Here is a 26,316-nt window from a genome sequence, read left to right on the forward strand (position 1 = left end):
AAGTGGAGTTGATTTGTGAAAATGATTTGGTTGAACCAAACATACAAGTATCATAAATTTGGGTTTGCTACAGTGCGTAATCTCTGCAATAATAAAAAAAAGTCAATTGAATAATCCCATCATGTCTTTGTAGGAGGGTATCAGCTAACAAAAAACCCGCCATCGCTGGAGCCGCAGCTAATGCAAACGCATATGATGCAAACCCAGAGCAGTTTGGTTGTTCCTGATTTGTTTTTCAAAAATGTAAAACACCAAAGCTTTCTCTGTATCCTTCTCTCCCTCTGGTGTAATCCTTTCCTGCGCTGAGGGTCAAACCCAAAGCGAGGCTTTGTTAGTGCGCAGCCAGCAGCCCGGCTGCCCCCCTTTGAAAGGACAGCGCCATGATGACATGGTGCAGGACACGAGGGACAGCGGCGTGTGCAAAAACAAACTAAATATGAAGAAAACTAGTTAACACGAGTTTAGATTGGCTCTTCATGACACAGGAGGAGTTTTCTATGCTGGAGTAGCCATTTCAAAAAAGGTCTGTACACCTGATCTGCTTCTTTAAAGCACAAAAAAGCATGATTATATCTTTCATTACTGCATTAGGTTTGTTTTTTGGGGCTAGAAAAGGAAAATGGTGAAAAATGACAATCAGTGTTTCTTGCAGCCCAGAAGATGACGTCCTCAAATGTCTTGTTTTGTACTCCGCTCATATTCTGTTTAATGTCACATATGAAAAATATTCACACTTAAGTAGTAAGGATTAGAGAATTTGCTTTTTGTTTTGTTCTTTAAAATAATTACACACTTTTTAACCAATTAAAAGTTGCTGGTCAATTTAAAAGTTCTATTCAAAGCTCTTTTTCCAATCGCACATTGCAAAAAAAAAAAATTGTAATCCTTTTGGGTGCATTTAATCGTATTATCAGGTCAGAAAGGGATCAGAAATCCGGAGCACATCTTTAAAAGAGCGCTCCACTGATTTGTGGTTTTATTGATCAGAAGAGACTTTTCCATTCCACACATTCGTTGTCCTACCCACAATGCAAGTCTCGATGGGAGATATGGGTGTGTTAAGTTAGTGGCGGCTAATGTGGCCTCGAGCTCGTTGCTACAGGTGGAGTTCTAGTAAGCTCACTACTTCCTAACTCCACACTCCCATTTTCTTTTCTTCAAGCCGCCTTCGGCGCGACCGCCGCTGATTCAGTAATCGCTGGAGCCAATTTATCAGGCTTCAAACGGCTCCCTCAAGAGCCACAACAGCTTTTATGCACCTTTCTTTCACTGTGGTACTCCCAGAGTTCCCCTTGTAAATAAAGGCACGTGCCTATGCATGATTTGTAAAAAATCAGAACTGAAATTTACATGGATGCCCAAACAACGTAAACTATTTCCATTTATTTTTAAAGTTGCAGTTAATACATTCGAGCCCTTTGTGATGTATTCTGTATCTGCTGGTTTCTACATCATTTAAGTCAAGGGCATGGATTAAATAATGCACTTGGAATTTACCCTTGCTCGCTAGCTACTCAGCAATAAGGTTACATCTATACTCTTGCAAATTCCAAAATGAAACTTCTGCTTGTGCAAGAGATCATTTCAAAGCCATGCAAACATTTCCTTAGTGCAGTGTATGAAAACGGCAAAAACACCCCCACCACAAACACATGCCACCACCCCTTTGGAAACTTCTCCACGTAATCCTCTTCAAAATCCAAAGAAAATCCAGCAAACCACTTGAAGAGACATGTCATTATTCCACAGTCTGGGTGTTCCTGCGCACATAAACAAACGGATTACCCAAAAATTTGACAAACAGGGGGCGGCACAGCATTTCTGCTTGATTCTTCGCTCTTTTTTTCCCCCCCTTGTTTTGTCTAATACGATGTAAAAACAGCATTTGTACTTCCAAAGCGATAATCGCTGCTTTGTTTCATTTGAGAGGGGTGGGAGAGAGAGAGAGAGAGAGACAGAACGAGAGAGAGAGAGAGACGTGCAGTGAGAGACTTGGGCTCACAAAGGGTAATAAACACGCCAAGCAGTTTGATTTGTCTCAATGCTCGGGAAAGCAAATCTGCAACATGGCACAAAAAAAAGAAGTGCTTGTGTACCGTCTGGAGCCTTGATTGACTGTAATATGTCCCTGTGCATGTCCCCAGACCCGGAGTCATGAGACGCCGCGCAGACAGCGGGGGTTGATTCATTCATTGGGACTCTAAAACGTCTCCTGCAGTCAGACTGGGTGTAAATAGATGTTGACTGCGACAGACCCCTAACAGCTCCCCCCACCCCCGCCATCATACACACACATTGACGGATGGCCTATCTCCAAACACACCAGGACTACAAATCTGCCCTGGTCCCAAGGGCATTTCGGGAACTGAGGGAGGGTGTCTGTGTGTGCACGGGGTTGGGGGTGCAGAATCTAGACACAAAGGGAGCCCCAGCAGCCAGTGACGAGGTTGTGAATGCTGCTGGGGAAGGGAAGGTGAAGATTGACCTTTTTTCCCCCCACTCATTGCTTAGGAATTGGGAAGTGGCCGCTTGAACTTGACCCGGGTCGGCTGGAGCGTGCCGACCCGCTCGGCGGCTACGATTCCCCTCTGAGGTCGCCGGTCCGTCTCCAAAAAACACCCACAGGACGAGAATGTGAACGGTGGTCGAGCTGATTTAAGGCAAACAGTAAATGACCAAATAAAAGACAAAGATACAAAAAAACAAAGCCCATCCCTGCTGTGCTAACATGACAGGGGTGGGAGGTCGACCCCCCCCCTGGACAAGTGTGTGAGGGATCAGTGACACAGAGACAAAGGGTCTAAACCAACACACAGCAAGCGCACACAAATATTCATTGAAATACGAATAGATCACCTCGGGCTGCTTCAAGCAAACAAACTGATGTTATGTTTACATTCAGTGTTGCGCTTACAAAAAGGGGCATTGGGAGTGAAAACTGCAAAAACACGAACGCTACAAACACACACAAAGCCAGGACCGGACTCGCTGTGGTCCAAACCTCCCGAAGGCATCGTGAAACCGGTCTGAAGTCAATAAAATCAGTCACTAAAAGGAGTCTGACGCTTTTTGCCCTTCTTAACAATTTCGGGGAATTACTCAACCAGAATGAGGACCGAACGAGATTCAAAAGTCTGGCAAAAAATGTTAATTAATTAAAACTCCTATATATAATAAATACAACTTTTTCCAAATGAAAGATAACGTTTTCAACGTCATTGACCAAACTTTGACAAAACCCAGAGCACGAGTGGAGATGCTGAGGGTCACAAAAAGTACAATTATATATATACCGTATATATATATATCTTTTTCTATCACTCCGTTTATGCTCATTGTCGTCACATGGCTTAAAAAAGATCTGCATTAAGCAGATTTGCCAAATAGAGCAAGTGGGGTTCTGCCCTTAAATTTGAGATAAGATACAAGGAGGGTATTGGTACAACTTATGGACTAAAAAGCAGTCCTTAATAGTCTGCTGCATTTATTTAATTACTTGGGAAAAAGCAACACCCTCCCCGGGTGACTTTACGACATGGATAGGTTTGCAGTGTTCTCTGTATGTGTGCTGCAGTCACCTGAGCCAGCAGAGTGCGTCTGCAGGTCAACCCCCCCCCCCCCGTGGTGTACAAAAACAGCCTGTGCCCTCTGACTTACATAAAACAAGGAGCTCTTTCTTAACCCCACGCGAGGTTCAGCCCCACTTGCCGTAACCCCCTTGCCTTAGGAGAGGTGGCCGACTAAATAAGGCTCCACCGAAAGACACTAACCAAGTGTGGAAATTCCCTGTGAAACTAATTACACCAGCAGTGATCGCAAAAGAAAAAGAAAATCTGTCTGGAGGGGTGGAAAGATTTCTCTCCCTTTATATAGTGTTTGGTCGTCTTAGCCCCTGCCACAGGGATTTTTATGAGACACTTTTTTTCTAAAACAGGGTTCGTTATTAATATTCATTCATAAAAATAAAAATCCAAACTGAACAACACCTCCACAAACAAGAGTCCCCCCCCAAACAAACAACAAAGAGCTTAGTGAGAGATTGGATTGGCTGTCTGGCGAGAGACTGCAGGGTAAATATTGGCTGAGCCGGCGAGTGGCTGTCTGCATGCGTCTGTGTGCATAGAACTGTGCTGGAGCGCATGCGTGCATGTTTGAGGCGCGTGCGTTTTCCGGGGGAGAGCAGACAAGTAGCCGGCGTCCGCGTTTGGCCTGAGGGAGGTTGACAGATGACCCCCCGCCGCCACCTACACACTAACCGCACTCACACAGGATTACAGATCAGGCCGTTTACATCCGTCTGGCTGGCCGGCCGACTGTTACATACACAGAGACGCAGACAGACGCCCGAGTCTCTGACACGTGCACCCATGCCCGTCCCGAGAGGCGAGCGCACGGCTCCGCGTCAACCCGGGAGCATCAGAAAAACACATCGGAAGACTTTTCCACACAACTGGCTTTAATGTCCTTTCTGGGCAGATCTGACACGAAAGGTGTTGATATTTGTGCCAGTATTACATCTGACCTCTGGTACAGGTTTAGACGGTTACTATGAAAATAAAAGTTTTGATACTTGATAGGGAGGTGACAAGAACTTCTTCAAGGCTTCAACTTAGTTACTTCTGGACCGAGTTGAGGCCAACATTGGGAAAACCACCTTACTGGGAACAGGGACTTGGTGCGATGAACCACAAGGTTAAAAAGAGAGCTAGTTAGCGTTAGCAGGCGCTGTGCCGCACAGTTCTTCTCAGCTACAAGGACGGGGGGAGTAGCTAACGGAGGCTGGTTGCATTGAGGTGCATTACGATGCGTTCCAGATCTGTTCAGTAAAAACGAGTATTAGGCGAAGGCCATTAGAACGTTGTGGTGGTTTCAAATGCAATCCTGTATAATGAAGTTTTTAAGGATACTACGGTTGTACATTCATGGGAGATCGCTAGTACTCAGTGGCATTGTCATTGACAACTATACTTCTGATATCACAGCACCCCCTGAACAATAGAGAACCCAAATCCCCAAAACTGTTACATTTCTAAACACGAGCAACCATGAAAAAACTTTACTTCAGTGCTACAAAGATAACATCTCTTGATTGCAAAAAGAGAAAGCAGAAGGGGCGTTTGCATTAGGAACAAGGGAAATGACCTCACACAGTCCGCTTAGTGTCCCCATTTGTTTAAGAGAAGACGGGGCCGTAAAGAGGAAGAGCCATTACAAGATGAGGACCTGCGTACAGTGTGACCCTCCAGGGAATGAGGCCTTCACACAGAAACGCAACTTCCTCTAACAGCAGACGCTCGATCGAACATCGCTGTGGTTTGAAAGTGCCGACAGAGGACTGGATTGTCAGTGTCGGCTAACTGTAGGTTTCAGCAGAACAATGTGACCAAAATGCAGCAGCCGTGCCGTTTGACCTCGGGACTTTAGAACAGCACACCTACAATAGCAGATAACCAAACGGAATGTGACAGCAAGCCGCAGCCACAGACCAACACTTGTTAGAAGTCTCTCCTCCTTTTAAATTCTACACATGAATCCAAGCCGGTGCAGGGGCTCCATTCGTGGCTGTGACACGCTGTCTGCACCGTGATTCCCGGTGTTATCATGGTCCATTTCGATCCCCCTGCTTGTGTGAATAAAGAGAGCTCACTGCCCGCTCGGTTTAAAAAAAAAAAAAAAAAAGGAAGAGAAAAAAGGAAAGAAAAAAAAGGCAGACTGTAGCTCCTTTCTTCAGCCACAGAAATCATCAAAGCATGAGCTACATTATTCAGCCTTTGCCGAGTCTGCATGACAACACGGCCGACAAACATGAGCTCTTTTCAGAACCAGACGGGCGCTAGAGTAGGACACAGCTATTTCAAACCACTTCTGAATTGAGCTCCCTCCAACGGGTGAGGCGTTCAGATGACAAGGAATACATTGAAAATAGCAGGCCAGCATTATATTTAGCTCCAAACTGACGCATGCATGTTCTTGAATACGGTCCATTATGTACTTTAATACACAAATATTTGACCTGGTTCTCTTTTTCCTGCAGCTCTGCTTGTATGGGGTCTCATGCAGGTCTTTGCAGGATTATCTCATTAGGCTCCCTCTGCTGTATCAGAGTGTCTGTGGATGCACTCGTTCAAGCCTGACTAGGTGTTTTTTTTTTTCCCTGGCTGGCAATACGATGACGCCACAGAAAAAACAAATGGTAGAACACCAGTTCTGCCAGACACACACACACACACACACACACACACACACACACACACACACTTCTTGGTTACAATGTGGCATCAGCAGAAACTGCACTCTGCTGCCAAATCTCCATCTAATATCCCGCGTTCACCTCACACCGCCCAGGCCCGGCCTCGATGGAAATTACACATCACTGTAACCCTGTCTGTGTGTGTGTGTGTGTGTGTGTGTGTGTGTGTGTCTGTGTGTCTGTGTGTCTGTGTGTCCGCAGCTCGTCCATCCATCCGTCAATACGTCTGGCTGCGGCTGACTTCTCTTGATTTCTACAGTTTAACAGAATAGAACTACTGATTGCAACATAATGTGTCACCATAAGGATCCAAGTGTGCAGTGACACACATGTACACGACAACACTGTAGAGCCGTACCAGGAGGCACTGAAGGCAGCCACAGAGCAGGGATGGGGCAGGGTTTATACCCATGTGTGTGTGTGTGTGTGTGTGTGTGTGTGTGTGTGTGTGTGTGTGTGTGTGTGTGTGTGTGTGTGTGTGTGTGTGTGTGTGTGTGTGTGTGCGTGTCTGGGTCGGAGGTTTACATCCCCGTCCCTGCTCATCTGGCTTTTTTCCTAGTTGTGAATCTATGACGGCCCGGGCCGGTCCTTCGCTTATTTGTATTCTGTCTGTCTGCAGATCTGTCCGTCTGTCTCTCACACACACTCCTCTGCATTTCTACCTGTCTGTCTGCTGCTCCCCCTGTGTGTGTGTGTGTCTGTCTCGGTGTCCTCAGCCATAAAGAGAACCATCTGCAGTGGATGTGGTGAGGCAGCAGTGCTCGGGGAGGGGGGATAGGGGTGGAGGGGGGGCTGTTAATGATAGTTTCTCTCTGGGCTCGCTCAGGAGGCAGACAGACATAACATACCATTCAAGCGTTTCCTGTCTGTGCTGACAGGCAAACTATTTAACCCTGTGTGGTGATCCCTCGCAGCATATGCAGGCAGGCCTCAGAGCAGCAACCCCCCCCCCTCCCTCCCCCCCCGACGGGGAGGAAAAGTGAGGCCAGAGCAAACACAGGAGGGGAAGCTCGCAGGCGAAAGAGCTCGCGATTAAAAACTGTATTGCGCTCGGTTACAGACGCTAATGCTACGCGAACATGAGAGTTGTTTTACTGCAACATGACGTTAACTGTTAAGTGCTAATAAGAGCATGGCCGCGTGACGTAATGGCTGCTACAGCGAGACATAAAGTTTGATAACCAGTATAAACTTAAAGTTTGTCCTTGACACATCACATTAAGTCATATCATATTATGAAGACCAGAAAAGACAATGAAAAAACACAAGTAACTCGTGTGAAATCCCCGTTAAGTTCGCATCGGACTGTCGGTCCTCGCAGAGGACAGCTCGGCGTCTGCAGCGAGGTAACGGAACCCGGTCGGGTTCGTCCCTTCTGCCGCCGAACCGCAGCGTGCGCATCGCACGGACTAACGGTCAGACGCACGCGACGCGCTCGCATTTGACTCACATATCTCCATTCCCTGTGGCTGGGAAGCGGTGCAGTTGCAGGAGCAGGTGACATTGGAGTTGCCGGGACCGCCAGGGGCCGTTAGGTTTTGCATGGGGCTGGGCGGACCGGGACACCACTCCGGGATGAGAGCCACCGCCGCCGCCACCGGGGCCCCGGGACCGGGAAAACAACAGAAAACTTCCAGGCAGCGGCAGCGCAGTCCGCCGCGACGAGTAACTCCCCACAGTTTTGCACTTATTGTCCCCACGGTTTTAATCACGCCATGTCTGTCTCGCAGCAGCTCGCGGAGTGAACTAGAAGGAGGTTTTGGGGACCAGCCATTGCCCGCGGCTAACGCATTGTAGAGTTTTTTTTTTTCCTTCCTCCGCCGCTGAGAGCAGCTGTCCTTCCTCTACTGTAGCAGAGCGCGCGCGCGCACACACACTAACACGCTCACAGCGGGGTGACGCCGCGCCCACAAAGTGACAGACTGTCGCTTTGGCCAATCGGAGGGCTTCAGGGGTGGGCTAGACATGGAGGGGGGAGGGAGGGGGCGAAAATATGTGCTGCCTTCAGGAGCGACAGAAATACCACGATTCTCAACTTGAACCTACCAAAATATGATAGATGCGACTCAGAATCGCCTGTACATTACAAATAGAGAGCCTGGACTTACACGCAAACTTGTGTAAGGTCGTGTTTAAGCAAATTATCTGACTAGACTACATTTTCAGTCGATAAAAGGATACGTTTGTATTATGAAAAAAGCAACACAGCCAACATTTCAAACCTTTTTTGTTGTACACCGAAAACAGATCACAAAACCAGACAATAATTTCCATCTATCCTTGAATGAATTTCCTTTTCAGATCTCAGGTAGGGTCTGTCTTTAAATTAGAAAAGGTCCCAGTTTCAATCCTGCTCGGTGGTCGCTGTCTGGTGTCAGCGGGAATGTGAAAATATTCATGGAGGCCCTTGCATGTTTTATTTGCAAAATGCATTTATTGGCTATTGTGCTTCTTGATTATTCATAAATGTTACCAATTATACTGTTGAAAGTGCTGCATCGGTTTAGCAGACTCATAGTTTAGTCTGAAGAATTTGCTTTAAGCACCAACAACGCTGTAGAGCGGTACCAGGAGGAACTGAAGGCAGCCACAGAGTAGGGATGGGGTTTATATCCATGTGTGTGTGTGTGTGTGTGTGTGTGTGTGTGTGTGTGTGTCTGGGATGGAGGGGGGAGATTCCTCACCGGCTGACCTGACTCAGAGAGCTAGCAGACGGCCGGGTCATGGTTGACAATGGCTGTGGGAGAGCAGAGCAGAGGGAGGGAGACGAGGGAGGGGGTGGGGGGGGGGGGGGGGTCGGTCTGGTGTGTTATCCGGGGGAGGGTTGTGGAGAGCGTTTTGAGTTTCACTCCCTTGTTACGGCAGCCGCAGCCAATGGAGACGGGTCTTTGAAGGGGGCTAACCTTGAGGTGACCCCCTGCGCGAGTCTTGTGGTTCGGGGGCACATGTGCAGCAAAGAAGCCCCCTGCGCCCCCACCTTCAGCCAACACATCCACTCTGAGGCTAACCAGCAGAGCCCAATGCACACACACACACACACACACACACACACACACACAGACACACACAGACACGGACACGCTTCAAAGCGCAGGACTGTCGGTAGTCTATAAATAAACTAGACTGTTCCAATCAGAGAGAGAGGCCCTGAAGCATTGACGGGGGCATTCAGGTGGCCCCCTCCATAAGTGCAGGTATTCTTACTTCATCCGTGCACGGGGCAAGGAGACAGTAACGCAGGGGCAAATCTTCAGATCATAAAAGTAAGAGATGTGTTCCCGATCCACAGCAGACCATCTCGTGGTGTCGTGGTGGGGTGGGGGTGGGGGCGGGGGTACCATTTGTGTGCTGAAAACACCAGTAACCAAAGGCAATAAAAAGCGCCTCTGGGAAGGAAAACAAGTCGACGAGAAGAGCACAGACTTCCACCAGATGTTGCGCGTTAGGAGCCGCATCACCAGTTCTACAGTTCTACATTCTACAGTTCTACATTCAATCATGAAAAGGCTTTTTTTGGCCTTGATAGCTTCCACGCTCTCCTCCACGAGCGACACCTTCCGAAAGGTGGAGGAGAGAACGAATAAAAATAGGCGCATGACCCTGACGCAATTTACAAAACGCCTGGCAGCTGTCATCGTTTTTATTGAAGCAACAAATTGAAGGGCCGCCAAAGCGGCAATATCTGTGCGGGAGGGGGGGGGTGTTCTGCCGCCTCGACGTGAGGACATTCTCATGTCCTCTTTCACACACATGCAGCTACACGTCGATTCTCTCCTGCAGCCCACCTCAATCCACTCACAACCCCCCCCCCCCACCAACACAGCACTTGCACACCGACAAACACACACACACACACACACACACACGCAAGCTGTCTGGAGCGTCCATTTAGTTCCCCGGGGAGCACGCAGGGTGACACGGCTAACAGGCCAGACCAGACTAGACAGCCAGCAGACAGATAAATACTAGGCACGGCTGAATACCAAATGCACTCTAGTCTAGCAGCCCCCCCCCTGCTTCTGACTGCAGTCTGCACACTCACACACATACGGGCGCACACACACACACACACACACACACACACACACACACACACACACACGGGCTCACTGCATCCCTCTCGGGAAACGTCTGTCTCATCTTGCATTTGAGGAATACTCAGAATACCTTTAATCACAACCGGTGCGTGTGCCCGTGTCAGGAACTTTGGGATTTCACTGCACCGATATCATCTTCATGTTATGCCCCAAAATAAAAAAATTGATTAAAAATATATATATAAAACAGGTTTCTCTTTTTATTTTGAATGCAGGCAAGAAAGGGAATACCTTCACCATTGTTGCTCGTGACATCCCAACTCCACATGAGATGTTGAGATGTTTCAGATATTTGAAGATATCATTTTGAAGAACATGTTTCCTTCCCAATTTTGCCCCATTTTTTAACACAGTAGACAAATGATTGACAAGGAGATCATTGAAAGTTTACTCATTTACTCACAGCGCCATCTCGTGGCTCAGGGCGGAAGTGCTCAATTCGGTTGATTGTCCCCCCCCCCCCCCCCCCCCAAAACATGGGCAGGAAAGAAGTGTTCCACTTCTCTAGTGTCTCAGTCGATATAATGCTCCTGGAACCAAAGCTGTCTCCCCAGACACACGCTGAAGCTCCGAATCAATTACGACTTGTCTTCGTCAGAAAAGCACAAGGGAACGCGGCATAAGAGAACACCTCCATCAAATGTTGTGGTCTTCCTTTGGTCGGGAAATCTTAATGCAACAGCATACTCACATTTCAATCCAGTTATTCCCAAACACTGGTTCGAGGTCCACGTAGGGTTGCGAGCAATTGTATTTGGCTCGTCAAATGAAGCAGTGGAATTTCTTTCTTAGCACTTTATCTAACATGTAAATCTGCAGTACACCTTTTGGCCACACAAAGGAGTCTGAACATTCATGTTGTTTGGATTGAGCAGCCGAACGTTTGACATTGAATCTAACATGAAAGACTTGGGTACATTGTGTTTGGCGAGTGGGAAAAAGAATATGTTTTTCTATCGTACATTCTAAATGGCTCATTTACATTGTCATGGTAGTACGATGTGTAATGTAGAAATGGAAGTAAAAATGGTCGGGAACGTTGATCTAGGCGAGAATTTGAAGGCCTCAGATACAGCCTGAAGTACTGGAACGCTATGTGCATGTTCTAATGTTCTAGCTAAGGCACACCTGTGGCTAATGCTAACATGGACGTAGTTAAATCTTTACTCGGTATCTGCTCTCGGTATTGACAGATGAGTTCAGCAAGGAAACATCGTAACATCTCTTCATGGGGCTGTATGTTGTTGATGATGATGATGAGAATGATAAGGATGAGGATGACGTCGCAACAAACTGTCCAATGATAGTCATCACAAAATGATTTATTTATGACAATGTTTGATCAGTTCCCTCGTCGTTTGAATCTATATTCCGGTTTGTCTGCTTAGTATCTGCATTTTTTTCATTTAACCACAACTTCTGAAAGATAGTCGTGTTCACAGTAGGAAAGATGACGCATATGTGTTCCTTTTCCTTTATTTATCATTCACTTGTGCTCTACAACTATGCATCACGGCTCATGGTGAACTCCCAGAGCTCACAACAGCAATTGGGTCATTCCATTAAACTTGAGCAAATCCAGATGCACAAATGTTTCATGAAGCAGGACAAGAACCAACCCGCACCACTTTAAGATCCACACTTGGAGTCTAAACTTCAGTAAAATAATTAGTATCCTGCATCTTCATCCAAAAAGACAAATAAAAATAAGGCTCCTGCGGGCTGCAGCCTCCATCGCGGTACTTCTGTGATGAAAGTACGCGGGCATGACGGTGACCCATTTCAACATAACATTTTCAATCAGACAAAAAAACACCTTGTATTTCTGTGTACGTTCGGTATTACTGAATGCCATTCCAAATGGCAGAACAAAAGATGGATATGACTCAGCCTTAATACCAAGGCTGAATGGGATTCATGAACTAACCGCAATGCATCTCGCCAGCTGACAGAGGGGAAGAGGGGGATGGTTGGGGGAGAGAGGTGTGGGGGAGAGAGGTGGGGGGGGGTCCTAGGCATAAACTGTAGCCCGGGCATCTTTAGCTGAGCTTTAAGTAACAAAAAGGCCACTCCGGACTGTCAGATTTCCCAGTAGAGAGTCGCCTTCAATAAAAAAAAGACAAAAAAACGTCTGGCACGCCACATCATATTTGCTGCTTCCTGCCCTTGTCTGGCCGCAGCGCCGTGTCATATCCTGTCCGCACAGGTGCACCAGCTGTCTGGTTCCCCAGCACTGTCATTTCTAGTCACACACAAGCCCCTCGCTTCCACCCTCTGTCATTTAAAACACAACAGAAAACCCTCTCTCACTGCCGCAGGCACCGCTGTAATGACACCGAGAGGCTTGCGGGAAAAGTTGTGAGAGAAAAGGGGGAAAGACAAAGAGAAAGAAAGACGACAGACAGACAGTGCGTGCGTGTGTGTGTTTGTTTCCAAGTCTGGGTTTGAACGAGAGGGAGACGGATGGAATGAGACAGATGAAGAAAGAGATGGACGCAGTCTGAGGTGGAGGATACCTGAATTAATTAATACCAGAATGAATTAATTAATGGAGATACGAGGAGAAGAAAGAGAGAGTGTGAGCAGACAACCGTGAGTCGGGGACGGAGGGACCCAGAGACGCAGGCAGGGAGGAAGAGTAATCAGCAGGTATTGAGCTCTTTTCGCCCCTGCGGTAGGGCCCTGCTGAGCATTGTAATGGGCTGTCTGCCCAGCCGGGCCGATGAGCTCATGTCTGGCTTTAATGACAATCTCCCAGAAGTGGCACGCGGTTTGCGGGGCCGAGCGCAGACGCCACGCTGCCGCTGCGCCGCCACGCAGCAAAAGAGAGAGAGAGAGACAGAGGAGGAGGAGGAGGAGGGTGAAGGTGTGTCGGGCTCCTGTGTGTGTCTGTGTGTGTCATCCACCTCCGTCACAAAAGTGATAAGAGCTCCGGACCAGATGGCAATAATCACACAGCCAGTCAGACACGCAGCGGCCACAACCTATATATGTGTGTATGTCTGTGTGCGTGCATGTGGGTAAAAGTGAGCAAAAAATAGATTAAATAAGGGAGAGCAAGAGTGTGTGTGTGTGTGTGTGTGTGTGTGTGTGTTGTTTTATGTAGCCATAAACAGCAGTGATTACAGAGGGTGGATGTTGCAGGTTTAAGCTTCCCCCTGTTAGGAGTCCACAAACACACACACACACACACACACACACACACACACTCCTACACACTGAAAATCAGAAGATCCATTTGTGGCAGAATACATATGCATACATGCATGCATTCGAGCTCGGTTTGTGTCGTATGCTAATGAGGTATCAACATCTATAAACATGTTAATATGTAAACGCACAGACGGTCAGAATACTCAGCAATGCTTTGCCTGCTTTAAAAAGTAAGCTTATCATTATTATTATTATTACAGTACATGTGTTTGCGTTTACTCAACGCGTGGCTCACTGCAGGCATTTCCCAGCAGCCCTGGCGCTGCGCCCCCCCCCCCCCCCCCCGTCCCCGGTGCAGCTGCCCAGACAGTGATCTCGACACGTTGTGTAAACCGCGGCCGCGCTACACAACTGTGTAGAATCCAATCTGCACATGAAACGAAGACCCGAGGACAACGCGGAGGAAGGAAAGGGAAACAATAAGGGCCTGCAGCGTAGTCACATTAGTGCGTTTTCATTTAGCCGACACTTTTATCCACCGCAACGTACAATAAGTGCGTTCAACCAAGAGGGTACGGAACAACAAGAATCAAGAAAGTACACACATTTCAAAAAAAAAAGCCAAACTACAAAGTAATTGCCAGCGTGATGGAATATGTAAATAAAATAAGGTTTATTAGATAATACTTAATAATACACACAGTGAAAGCGGCTCTGCTCCAGGTCCAACACTTTGATCCGTACTGAACCGTTATTTCTTTTTTATGTGACATTTATGATGCCTGAGTGATGAAGCCTTCTAATCCCCAGACTTGGATGTTTGCACCTTCATACTTATCCTTTGGATTGCCACCACGTTCAGGTCAGACCCTGGAGAATAAAAAACTGACCACTTTAAACTTTAAATTTAGCATCATTACTTTAAAGTTTACATTTGTTGTCCAATACTTATTGTATTGTATTTGAAATACTTTAAAACACTCCCATCAGCCGAAAGAATATTGGTTCTTCAGTCTTCCCCTTTACCCAGTGGAATCTTCCATCTAAACACGCACAGTGTGGAGCAGCGTTACTTATCACCTTCCACTATTGGAAGGAATAATAACTCCCAGCTCTTTTATTTCAACACAATCACTTCGTGGGCGATATGTAGGCGTTTGTTTTTCCAGCGAACTGAAAGCTGAAAACCCCCAAAACAAAATAATTAGCTGTGTTCTGTTATTAGATTTCATACCATTACATCTGTCAAAACACGGCCAAGTTGTATAATGACTAATTTAACAGTGATTGTAGGAAGTAATATGGATTGTTCTGCTTTTACTTTGGTTTGGTGGAATGGGCTGCAGCCTAATGTAGTTTTAGTTTAGTTTATAATAGTCAAATAATGACTATATTAACTGGAGGCTCTGGAAACAACTCGAGCGGCCGTCACTGCTGAGGCGATGTCAGTCTCACATACCCTCTCTTACATACATTCGAGAATGTCGCAGTATAAGTCAGCGACGATAAGGGCAGCAGGTTCACAACAGATGGACCCTCATATGAACGTAGCAGCAATCCAAACACACCTCCTCTCTGCCCGACTGGCCACGTCACACAAAATGCTATTGCTCCCATATTGAGGGGGATATAATGAAAACATTACATTAGGTGAGAGATGCTGTGCTTCGGAGCAAGCAGCAACAGATGGACGGCGGCGGGAACATGTTGCAGCGCCCCAGACCTGCTACCACCCTGGCAGAACTCAGCAACGCGCAGGTTAGCGCGACAGGGCGAGCTGACGCCGCCTACACTAACACAGCTGCTTTCGCTGGACCCCTGCCTGCACCCGTTTGATTTTTGCATGCATATATGTTGTGTTATTGTACCACCTCATAGCTTTGTTAGCCCCCGAGGTTGACTCAGTCCCGCCGTGCCTCTCGTAATCACGGCCGCCCCATAAACAGCTTGCACCGGCGCAGCCAGTGGTCCGTGCAGTCTGCCTCGCTGCCGTCCTACAGCTCAGAAGATGGATCAGGGAGCTAACAGCTTGCAGAAGGCCAGCGAGGGTCTCCGCTCACAGCTCGCACTGCCAGCGGATCCTCCTCCCAGCTTCTCCCAGTCCGACTTCCCTATACAGCAGTAGCAGACTGCAGGGAGTCAACAGATCGCCCCACATGAGCTTGTAACCGCAGAGTTCACCGCTGAGGTGCTAAAGCCGGAGGAAAGGCTGCACGACCGTATGAACGCAGAGTCCCGTCAGCGGCTTATTCACGGTGGATAAAACTGATGGGGGGGAAATATCAGCAGAAGTATTTTCATCCATTTCTGCACATGTGACAGATGCTGCCATCCGATGGGACATAACCTGAGGACTAACAAGAGCAACATCTGATTCCCAGCAGAAATATGTCCTAATGCAGTGGTCCCCAACCTTTTTTACCTCATGGACCGTTTGCATGTCAGACAATATTGCGGTCGAGATGGTCCGGCGGAATAACGGGAGGGGTAGTAGTCGTTGCGGGCGGAACGGCAGACGGGGGGGGGGTGTAGTAGTCGCGCGCTCTGTGTTCGCTGGTGGGCGAAACTGCCGTGCACGCACGGTAAGAGGACAATTGTAAACGTGAAGAAAAACGCCTGGTGACACGTGGGGAATCTGTCAGAAAAATATATATCTATTCTTTCTGTGGTGCGGCCCGGTACGAAATGGCCCACGGACCGGTAGCGGTCCGCGGCCCGGTGGTTGGGGACCACTGTCCTAATGCACATATGCCGGATGATGGTTGGGTTTCCCATATTGAATTTCCATGAATAAACCCTTTGGTGGTGACCAAAGTAGTAAGTAAAGAGGGCAACACCTGAATATTTGAGTTTGGAGAGGGAAGAGAACTCTGTTGTGGTCCTTCGTCCAGATATGTGCTAACTAGTTTGAAGGAAGCCAGAAAACCTTTACCAGTAACACCAGTTACACCTCAAAACACAAACTTCATATTTCCATCTAACTGTGACTGTAACTACGGTTAGATAATTCAACATTTGGAACAACTTGTACTAAGCTTATGAGTTTACAAATGTTAGCGTGAAGGACTGGCTTTAAACTTTAGCATTTTATTGGTCCTGCTCTTGTGCTAACTACATTAGCATAGCTCACTAACGTTAACTGGCACCCTGTGACACCCTGTGACACCCAGGCAGGAGCTACTTCCTCCCAGAGCCATTGGTTTGCTGTCGCGGTGGCGAAGGACTGCCCACGTCATCATTTCATTTTTTCTATCTGCTTTTGCTCCAATCTCTGTCACTTCTTATCTCCTAAGGATCAAATCAGGTGCTCCTCTATTTCACTTGCATGTTTCGTGTGTTCCGTGTTACATGTTCCACTGATATTTCCACAGGCCTTTTTTTGCATCTTTTTCAGGTGTGTGAAAAAAATCAAATACAAATGTACACCCAAAGTGTAAAAAGACCAAACGTAGCTCACAAAAGCAGTAATGTAAACTCTGTCAGGACATTTTCTGAAGCTGTTCCAGATCAGATGCCACCGTGTTCCAGTCAGACAGTCAAAGCATGAAGAGCTGCAGTTGTGACACGCTTTTTGTTGGCCAACCAAGAAAGGGAGCATTGTACTGGTTCCAATTGGATCATTGCAGAAAATACATGAATTTGAGGTACTAAATAATAAAAGTCAGTGTTCAGTTGTACTTAGCTACATCCTCACATGTCCCTTTGGGTTGATGCTTCAAAATGTCCAGTCCACTATGTGACAGCACCAAAGAGCTAATCAGTCAAACTAAGGACGACTTCAGTGAAATCCGTCCTCCCGGATGGTGCAAACTAAAGCTTTTTTATTGTGTTCAAGTTTTTGTTTCTGCTTTACATTTGGAAAAACCTGCAACCTGTTTCAGAGTTTTAAGTACCGGTTTGTACTCCAGGAATGAACCATTAACAAAAAGGGGTTTCAGTTTGGTTTTGTTATCTTGATCACTGACTTTATTTCTCTCTACGGTTTACCACTTGTCAGATTCATAGGCGGTTTGAAAAAAAAGAAAAGAAGCAGCTGTAAAAACAGCAGCAGTGCAAAGTGCACAAAGCACATCTCAAATTCTACATAACATCACATCCAACACATCCAGCTTCTACAGAAACAAATCAAAGGTGTACCAGTTTGTCAGCGTTGTACTGCAGTATATTGTCTCCACATTCACAATGACTGTTTAGAACAAAATATTGTATGATATATCTTATTTAAGTCTATTGGCCCTTTTTTATTAAATAGAGATGGATACTAAGGAGGCAGAAGAACTAGACCAGGACCACAAGTCCTCATTATGTATTCATCCCTGCATCTGACCTGAAGAGCTTTATTTATTTATCCCATTTCATTTAAATAGTCTGGAACTTGCTGAAACCTGTTTTTAATGTCAACCAACTTGACTACACAGCAGAAGAAGTAACCTTAGAAGAAACGTCCAACCCTCATCCTGATGATTTGTAAATGGAGTTTTGTGTTTGACCACTGCGTCATGCACCCGAATACAAAAATTCATTCAAATGAATTAATTAGATAAGAGAGAACTTCTCCTTAACGCAGAACCCTTTTTGGGGAGCAGGAATCACGGCAGAGGGGGTGAATTCAGACTCTCATTCCTCACAGTGAAGATCCAAAACGTTCCCAGGTTCCCAGAGAGGTTCCTCCTGTGAAATCCTTCTTTAGGTTTCCCAAGTTCTCTTGAAGTTGTTGACCAGTTTGTTTTGTTTCACCTTTGATTTAATGCCACACATGCAAAGCAAGTTCAGCAATCAATCACGAAGGGATTGTTTTTGCCGTATTCCTCCTCGCTCTCCTTCAACATCTTCACTGCCCATTTATCTCTCTCTCTCCTTGTCTCTCTCAGCAGGACGGCTCCCCCCCGTCCATAGACCGCTCCTTGTCCCTCCACAGCACATCGAAAACAACCAACCACACACACACTCATTAACCAACAGCCCCATGCTGGTAAAGTAAAAAGCATACCAGCTTACACACAGACCCACACACACACACCTACACACACATACCAGTTTTCACACACACAGAGGCTCCACACATGAGCATTGAGTGGCCACATTAATTAAATGAGCAGTAGGGGTTTCCCTCCCTGCCATATCCACTGTGAGCCATGAGATATTTAATAAACCTGTCAGCGCCAGGACTCCCTGCCTTCACCTAGAGCTAATGAGACACACACAAACACACACACACACACACACACACACACACACACACACACGGAAATCAAGTGAAAGTCAGGTCAATGGGAGCTGGTGTCATGCAACAATCTGAGTCCATCAGCGTGGTTACATGGATTCGAATAACTGACTTAGTCGGACTGAAATCGAATGATCCGTTTCATGTAAACGCAAAGACAGTAGAGGGATGTAGCTTCGCCTCGCTCTCCGTTCGCCATCTTTCTCGTAATGTTGATTTTGTTGTTGTTGGTAGTGGCGGAAATGGCTGTATCACACTTAATGAAAACAGCGCCACCTATCGTATCGGATATGACGTGCTTTCGGCCAATTTTTCGATTTATTCACTGCCATGTATATTGGGATAATAGCACCTCCCCCCGAAACATAGCATAGTCCGACTAAGCAAAGATTCTAATTACACCATCATGTAAACACACTGCATGCTAACAGTCTTAATCCTGAAGCCAATCCAGGTGTCTGCAGTTCCACATGGCCACACAGAGGACTGTGGACGGCCCTCGATAACATGGGAAATTGAAAACCGAAAAAAGGCCTTGGCTTCTTCGCCCAGGTACTAGTGTTTTGTTCATTATTATCCAGTCACTCCAGGTGAAGAGACTCGCTGAGCACTTGGCTTTACCAAAGAAGGAGCTTCGCACAGACAGCAGAGTTGCGTTTCACATTCGGAGCAGAAACCTCATGATTCCACCTTGAAAACACAATTTAAAACACGACTGAAAACACAACACACGACTTTAAGGAGTTCTTAAATGTTGAACTAAATACATTTGAAAAATGAAAGGAAATACAGAGAACTGCTAAATAATGTAACTGGGGGGGTTTGTAAGATGGAAAAATGGTTTGACAACTACGCTATTCTGGCGACAGTTTAGTTGTCAACAACAAGGCGGGACGACAAGCCGACCATCACAGAAAGAAGATGCAGAGAAGGGATGCTTGCTGCACAAATGTACTCATGGGCTGATGGACAATGTGTCACTTTTTTATGTTAAGATGTAGCCCATTTTATGTGAGAAAAATGCACTATAGGAATTTTTTGTTTTGTTTTGTTTTCTCGGGATGTTTTTTACTGCACAAACATCTATTGTACAATAATATGTGAGTCGTCTGCTCCAGTCTTTTATATCATTTACAAATAATGTTTTGTGAACGGCCTTTTTCTACCTTAAACCTTCACACGGACCAGCAGGGGAGACTCCTCTGGTCGTATAGAAGTCTATGAGAAAATGACACTACTTCTCGCATAATTTAATTGTTATTGACAGGCTTCCTCTGTGCTGTTTGGTCTGGCATGTTTTGGTTGAACATTTTGGTAGAAAAATAATATCTTTTCAGTTGTAAGTCAGGACGGCGGCGGCAAAACTGCCAAACGGACGTCACATTAGTTCATTCCACTTCTTACAAACAGTCCATGCTAAAAACTAAATACAAAATAATGCCATATCGGGCAGTAAATATTGATGTAGTGTTGGGCTCAGTCCGGATTTGAACAAAAAGAAGGAATCAAACACGAAGCCTTTCATGCTCGCTTATATGCGCTCCAACTCGGGGGGGATTTGACACAAACATGTGGCCTGAGCCACGCTCTATATTAGAATACAATATTCAAGAGTCTTGAGATGAGTGGAAAGTTAGAAGGGCATATCTGGTAATCCACCAGGAATGCTCTTCCATTGGTCATAGCGGGGCCACGCTGGATGATGTCATGCTGCAGCAGAGGTTCAACTGTTTAGCCGGAGCCCTCTTTGTTCTCAACCCTGCACTGCCGCTGGACTGGCCTCATTTAAATGAACAAGAGGCTGTGTTTGCTCCAGCAGGGCTTATGCACGCACCCTTCGTTATTTTATTTTATTAGGTTGATCTTGGTTTTATTATGCTGGGCCTCACAGTGGGTTTCTGACGTTTCATTGTTGGTGTTCTCTGTCCAGGTCGACCTCATTTTAGACAATTCTTTTTTGCTCCTGTCTGTCCTAAGGTTGCTTTAGGTTTGGTCTTTTAATAATAATTCCAAATGGGAGCCAACGACGCTGGATGCTTTGACTAGGGGTCTGCAATGTGCCTCAGCCACTAAGTGTTAGGATTAGACTATTACTACACATGGGTATGGTTAGGGTAAGTCTCCAGGAAACGAATGTAAGCCAAAGTAACGTCCTCTTAAGTGATGGCAACATCGTGCGTGTTGCGTGTGTGTGTGTGCGTGCATGTGTCTTTTACGCGAGACAAGGTTTTAGTGATGATAGGATTAGATTAGGCTGACAGTAGCAACAAGGCCAGCGTATGTCTGAACCCTCAGCTCTGGGGATTAAGGTACAGAGATTCACACACACACACACACACACACACACACACACACACACACACACACACACACACACACACACACACACACACACACACACACACACACACACACACACACACAAACACACACGCACTCTCACTTGTTTTTGGGATTTATGGATATGCTCCCCACCCACACACCGTCCTTCTAAAGGAACACACACATGAATGCTCTTTGATGCACACACAGCTACAGCAAAACACAATGTGTGACCTGATGTATTCTGTTCATCTGTTTTCCTGCCATCCAGCTAAATCCCATGTCCCCTAACTACCATGTCTCACACAGCTACACACACACACACACACACACACACACACACACACACTCACAAACAAATCAACCGGGCACCTACACGCACACACACACACACACTCCGATTATGGGTCCTGAGGCCCACCCAGAGGTGGCAGGCACCGAACCACACAGTCAGTCTGTCTCCTAAAATTGTTTTCTCTTCAATCAACATAGCGAGGCCAGTTTGTCATGCAAATGCGGCCCTGGCTTACTTCCCTTTGTTGCCTTGACAGATTAGTAAGTGTGTGCGCGGGCGTGTGTGTGTGTGTGTGTGTTTGTGTAGGTGAGTGTGGCGTCTACACAGCACCATTTTTCCGCCTTTGTTTTTCCCTCCTCCAGTAGTGTGGAGAAACATCTTGTACATCTCTTTCTTTATCTGTTGCCATGTATCTATGACACTACCTGTCGCTCCCCCTAAATTTCACGTATGACAAACTGTAGTTCATTGCGGCCATTTTGACCGGCACATGCGACCTTAGCACTTAGCGAGGTCTTTTGGAGAGATTTGGGAAATGCCCAGAAAAACAACGTATAGCCTTAGAAAGCTTGTGCTGCTTGCCTCAATATACTGGATGTTGTTTACTTCAAACTCCACGCTAACCGTACCTCTGCAAACGAGTGAGCAAGTGCAAATTCAGCTACAGTTACATTGGACTGTGATGATTCAATCTGGGTTGAACAATACTACAACATGACTTTTATTAGAAACTTTTATAGGTTCACACTAAATTGGAGTTAGCTAGATTGTGACAATGACCTATAGGATTTTGTGGCTGCAGATTGCAACCAACTGAACACTTCTACGCTCGCCCCTCCTCATCCTCGCCGTAACACGCCGATAGGAGCAGCCCAAGTAAGGGATCAGTTTTGCACTCTGCGGCTCAGGTTATCACAGGTTCACAAGCGTGTTGAAGGAATTTGGTGGTCTTCAGGTGGCATAAATCTTGATATGTGTACGGTTTGTTCATTCCGGGCTACTGAAGAAACAGGGCGGTGAGACATGGCGGGCTCCGTTAAGATGACCCGCTCTAACCCTGAGCACAAACACAGTCATACTTGGTTTCAGGCAATAAAACACTTATAAAAACAAAGTTTTCTATTATATTTCCATTCCTCTATATATTGGATTGGATGGATGGATGGATGGACTTTGGTGAGCATTTTTATGACAAGTCTAAGTATGACAATGTGTAGATGCAGTCAAAAGATACCATGTGAATCAGTGATTAGCTAACATGGTGTTGAACTTAGTTAGTTAGTTAGTTAAGCTGTATTTGAATGCCAATACCCCAAAGCGAAAGTCCACATCCTATTCTACAACATAATAGGATTTGCTTTTAATTAAAGGTTCCTACATCCACATGGAAGTGAAAAAGTATATAATAAACACACTTAAAATAAGGACTTCATGGATGAAGGCCTTAGTGAAGGGTTGTGGCCTCAATGAGAAGTCCAAAACAAATTCAAATTCTATGCTTGTGTTACGATGCCACAGGTCTGATTCTTTATATTGACGGCAAGCTTTTATCTGTTTTCAAAGGCACACTTAAACCGCGAGCGCCGTATCACAACTTTCTTTTTTCTGGGCTTTTTGTAATTCAAGGTCACATTTCAGTCCGCCTCATCCAAGTCTTCCTCTGACCCGTCTAAATGGTGGAAGGTCGTTTCATTTGGGTAAGGATCAAATGTGGTTGAGTTCAAAGCGGAATTTAATCATTTTTATTTTAAGTTTAAATTTAATTAGGTATGAAATGCCACGGCTTTAACATACTGTCCTCCTTTTTTATTTTCCATAGCTGAAAAAAACTGTTAAAATAGATCAAAAGCGACATGATGGCTGTTGAAATCAATGCTGAAATGTTGGTTGAAAATTCAACATTGTCATTTGGTTCTAAAGCTAATGTGTGTGTTTGTGTGTTGTAGCCAAGAAAGGAATGAATGAATGAATTCCTTCATTCCTTCATTGCTCAGCTACAAAGTTGAGTCAGCATTGAAAAGATGACTGCTTAGTCTAGTTTGTAAAATCTTTTTTGTAAATTTTATTATTTTTGCCTCATTTTATTATATTACAGAGCTCAGTGCAGAGAAGGCATAGTGAGTACACCACGGCATCAATTGACAGTAATCGTGTCTCCATTCAATTGTCAAACGTATTTCAGCACATTTCTTTGAATGTGGCCAAAAACAGAAAATGCATCAATTAATTGATGTGTTAGTTCACTTTCATATGAAAACTAAATATAAATCCACAGTTTTACTGTCAGTCTGCCTGAGTATGAATTTGTGAAGTGGGGCCACGTTGATGCCGGTGATCCTGTTGCAGTGAGACGGAGCTGGACGCCTCCGCTCCCTCTTGCCACCAGCTGGTTGGGACGGTGGAGGAAGCTGCTGGCAGGCATCTGGAATGAAACTGTTTTACGGAGGTTGACTCAACCTTTTCAGCTCGGGCTGTTAGCCAGCAGATCAACAGCCCGAGCTGAACTCTGCATGTGACGAGGGCTGAGTCACCCAGCTTCGTCTCCTTGTCCCCTCATTCCTTCCTCTCCTCTACCACTTGATATCCTCTTGTCATCACTTCTTCCTTCTACCCTCCCTCCCATCGCTGGCCCATTTTTCAATGATTACTCATCCTGGGTAGAGTAGCCTCGCCGTTGCTCTGCCCGCAGTGTGTGAGTGTGTGTGTGTGTGTGTTTGTGTTGGCGACGTGTGTGCATATGCACCGCTCACAGATTGGTACGAGGGGGCAGCACGTCACATCGCTGGCATGAATTGAGTGACAAATAAAAGAGTGTATGATTCAATCGGAGCCCAGTCTACGGCGTCGGCGTCGGTGCGCAGCGGTTAGCAGAGGAGGCCCCTCCTGCTGGACATGTTATACATACCTCAGGAGCCATCTGTGTGTGTGTCCGTGCGTGTCATTTCAGTCTGCATGTTCAGGGAGTTTGTGTATGGCTACATTTTAAAAAGTACATGACTTTTAACAATCTCACTTCTCTGCTTCCCTCCCCACCCGAAAAAAACAAGACCAGAGAGGTGTTTGGCTGAATAAAAAGAAGCTATAACATTTTTTTTTTTAAAAGACGGGCCGTGTGCCGGATCAGACAGGCTGAGTGGGAGGAACAATGACCTAGTTTCCAAAAAACACTCTGTGATCTCCACCGGCACCAAAAGCGCATGGAGAACAGATCACGCAATGTACTACTGGTATCAAATCAGGGTGAGCGTGTGTCTCTTTCTGTTTATCTGCATTTTCTGTTTCCTCTACTTAAAAAAAATAATAATCCCATGCTTTCATCTGCTATCTCGTGCTTTCCCCTCCCTGTTATTCACTTTCCACTCTTTCTTGCTCTCTTTCTCTTTTATCCGTCGCAGTCGGCGCTGGGCTGCATGAGGACAAGTCTGTGTGCGTGTGTGTGTGTGTGTGTGTGTGTGTGTGTGTGTGTGTGCAGGGAGTTAGTAGCTGTGGGAGGCCACAGGGTCCCCGACTGGCGTCTGAATCTGAACAGGACACGTCACAACATGCCGCCACCCTCTCTCTTTTTCTTTCTCTCGCTCTGTTCAGGACTGGCATTGACATGGCGTCTTTGTGTGGATAAGCCTAAATGAATATTTTCTTGTTGTTACAAAGCCTATTAGAACAGAATATAATGTAGAATATGTATATTTATTTAATGTATATTTATAAATAATACAACATTTTGTAAATACAAAATATGTGTTGTATTTTGTTACGTTTTCTGGAATATTTTATATTTTATTTATTTTATTTGAGAGGCATTTTGGTGATCCAGATGGATGGTGCATCCACTCTACTCCGTTGATCTCTGTCCACACGGACGTTCCATCATTGTTTTTCGAGATGATCAGCGTCCACATGGCAACCTTTACAAATGTTTATCACATAAACGCATATTCGGCATGTGCGTGACGTAAACAGGAAGAAGATGACATACACGGTCATATGACAGGACTGTGACAAATCAGGGAAGGACACGTCACAAATATTAGGCACTAATTAAGTAGCGGACGGGGGTGTCACTCCCAACTCGCCAGGTGTATGTGCAACATAAACCTACTCCCTTCATAATTAGACCCTCATTTCTAAGAGACAACATTAGAAACTTGATCCGTCCCTGAGGCGTCCATCAGCCAACAGTAGAGGACGAAATGTGTCCGACCCGTCTGCCGTCAATGTTGTTTGGAGAATTTTCCAGTGGACATTACTCTAATGCAGGGGTGGGCTGGTCATGGAGGACGCCGGGGGACAACCCCGTTGGGCCAACGGGGTTAGGTTGCTCCGATCCCGGCCCATCTCATAACCAACCGCCCCCCCTCTCGTATCGCCAGGCTATATTCTGTGCTCACTTAACTCTCACTGACTGAGATTTGACATCCCTACACACACACACACACACACACACACACACACACACACACACACACACACATGACACTAGCCCAGAGTGAAGCATATTCATCTAGCAAACTATTTATATCTTGGAGTGTTACAATAGCCAGTGTCATTTTATTCCATGTGTCCATCGGTAAATTGGTGGATCCAAATTTGATGAAAAGCACATGATAAAATGTCTTTGTGATCATCCAAAATAAAGTGTGTGGGTATTTTTCCAAGCAGGCCACTGACTGGTTGAGACGTGCGATGCAATGAGTGGGTAATGCGCCGTGTATTAAGTGCGCTGGTTTGACAGTAACTCCTTTTTGCCCCCAGTTGGTTGCTGCTTTAATGTTGCACCAGCTCTCATTTCTCAGGGCGGCTTCTGTGCCATGTGACATCAGGGACAGACAGTAATGTACATAATGAAGTATAATACAACTCCTTATATGCTCTTCATCCAATTCAATCTACTGGATTATTGATTTTATTGTCATTTTTTGCCCATACATGTCTATTCAGTACACTGCCATGGTAGACAACACTGTTGTGAGTAACT

The 26,316-nt window shown here is 45.9% G+C and overlaps 1 protein-coding gene across 3 annotated transcripts in view; it reads right to left on the reverse strand.

The window, feature by feature from the left end:
• The window catches only part of LOC120810460 (low-density lipoprotein receptor class A domain-containing protein 4), a 163,499-nt gene that overhangs the window by 21,226 nt on the left and 115,957 nt on the right, over positions 1-26,316 (reverse strand). The window contains exon 1 of one of the 3 annotated variants that reach the window (XM_078095588.1): positions 7,701-8,126. The exons of the other annotated variants lie outside the window; for them this stretch is intronic. Coding sequence (XP_077951714.1) covers positions 7,701-7,794 — 94 coding nt within the window. The 5' untranslated portion in view covers positions 7,795-8,126. Of the gene's footprint in view, positions 1-7,700; positions 8,127-26,316 lie in introns of those variants that run through there. 3 annotated transcript variants of the gene reach the window in all.

Source organism: Gasterosteus aculeatus, chromosome 20 (genome assembly GCF_964276395.1).
Source record: "Gasterosteus aculeatus chromosome 20, fGasAcu3.hap1.1, whole genome shotgun sequence".
Classification (NCBI taxonomy): Eukaryota; Metazoa; Chordata; class Actinopteri; order Perciformes; family Gasterosteidae; genus Gasterosteus; species Gasterosteus aculeatus.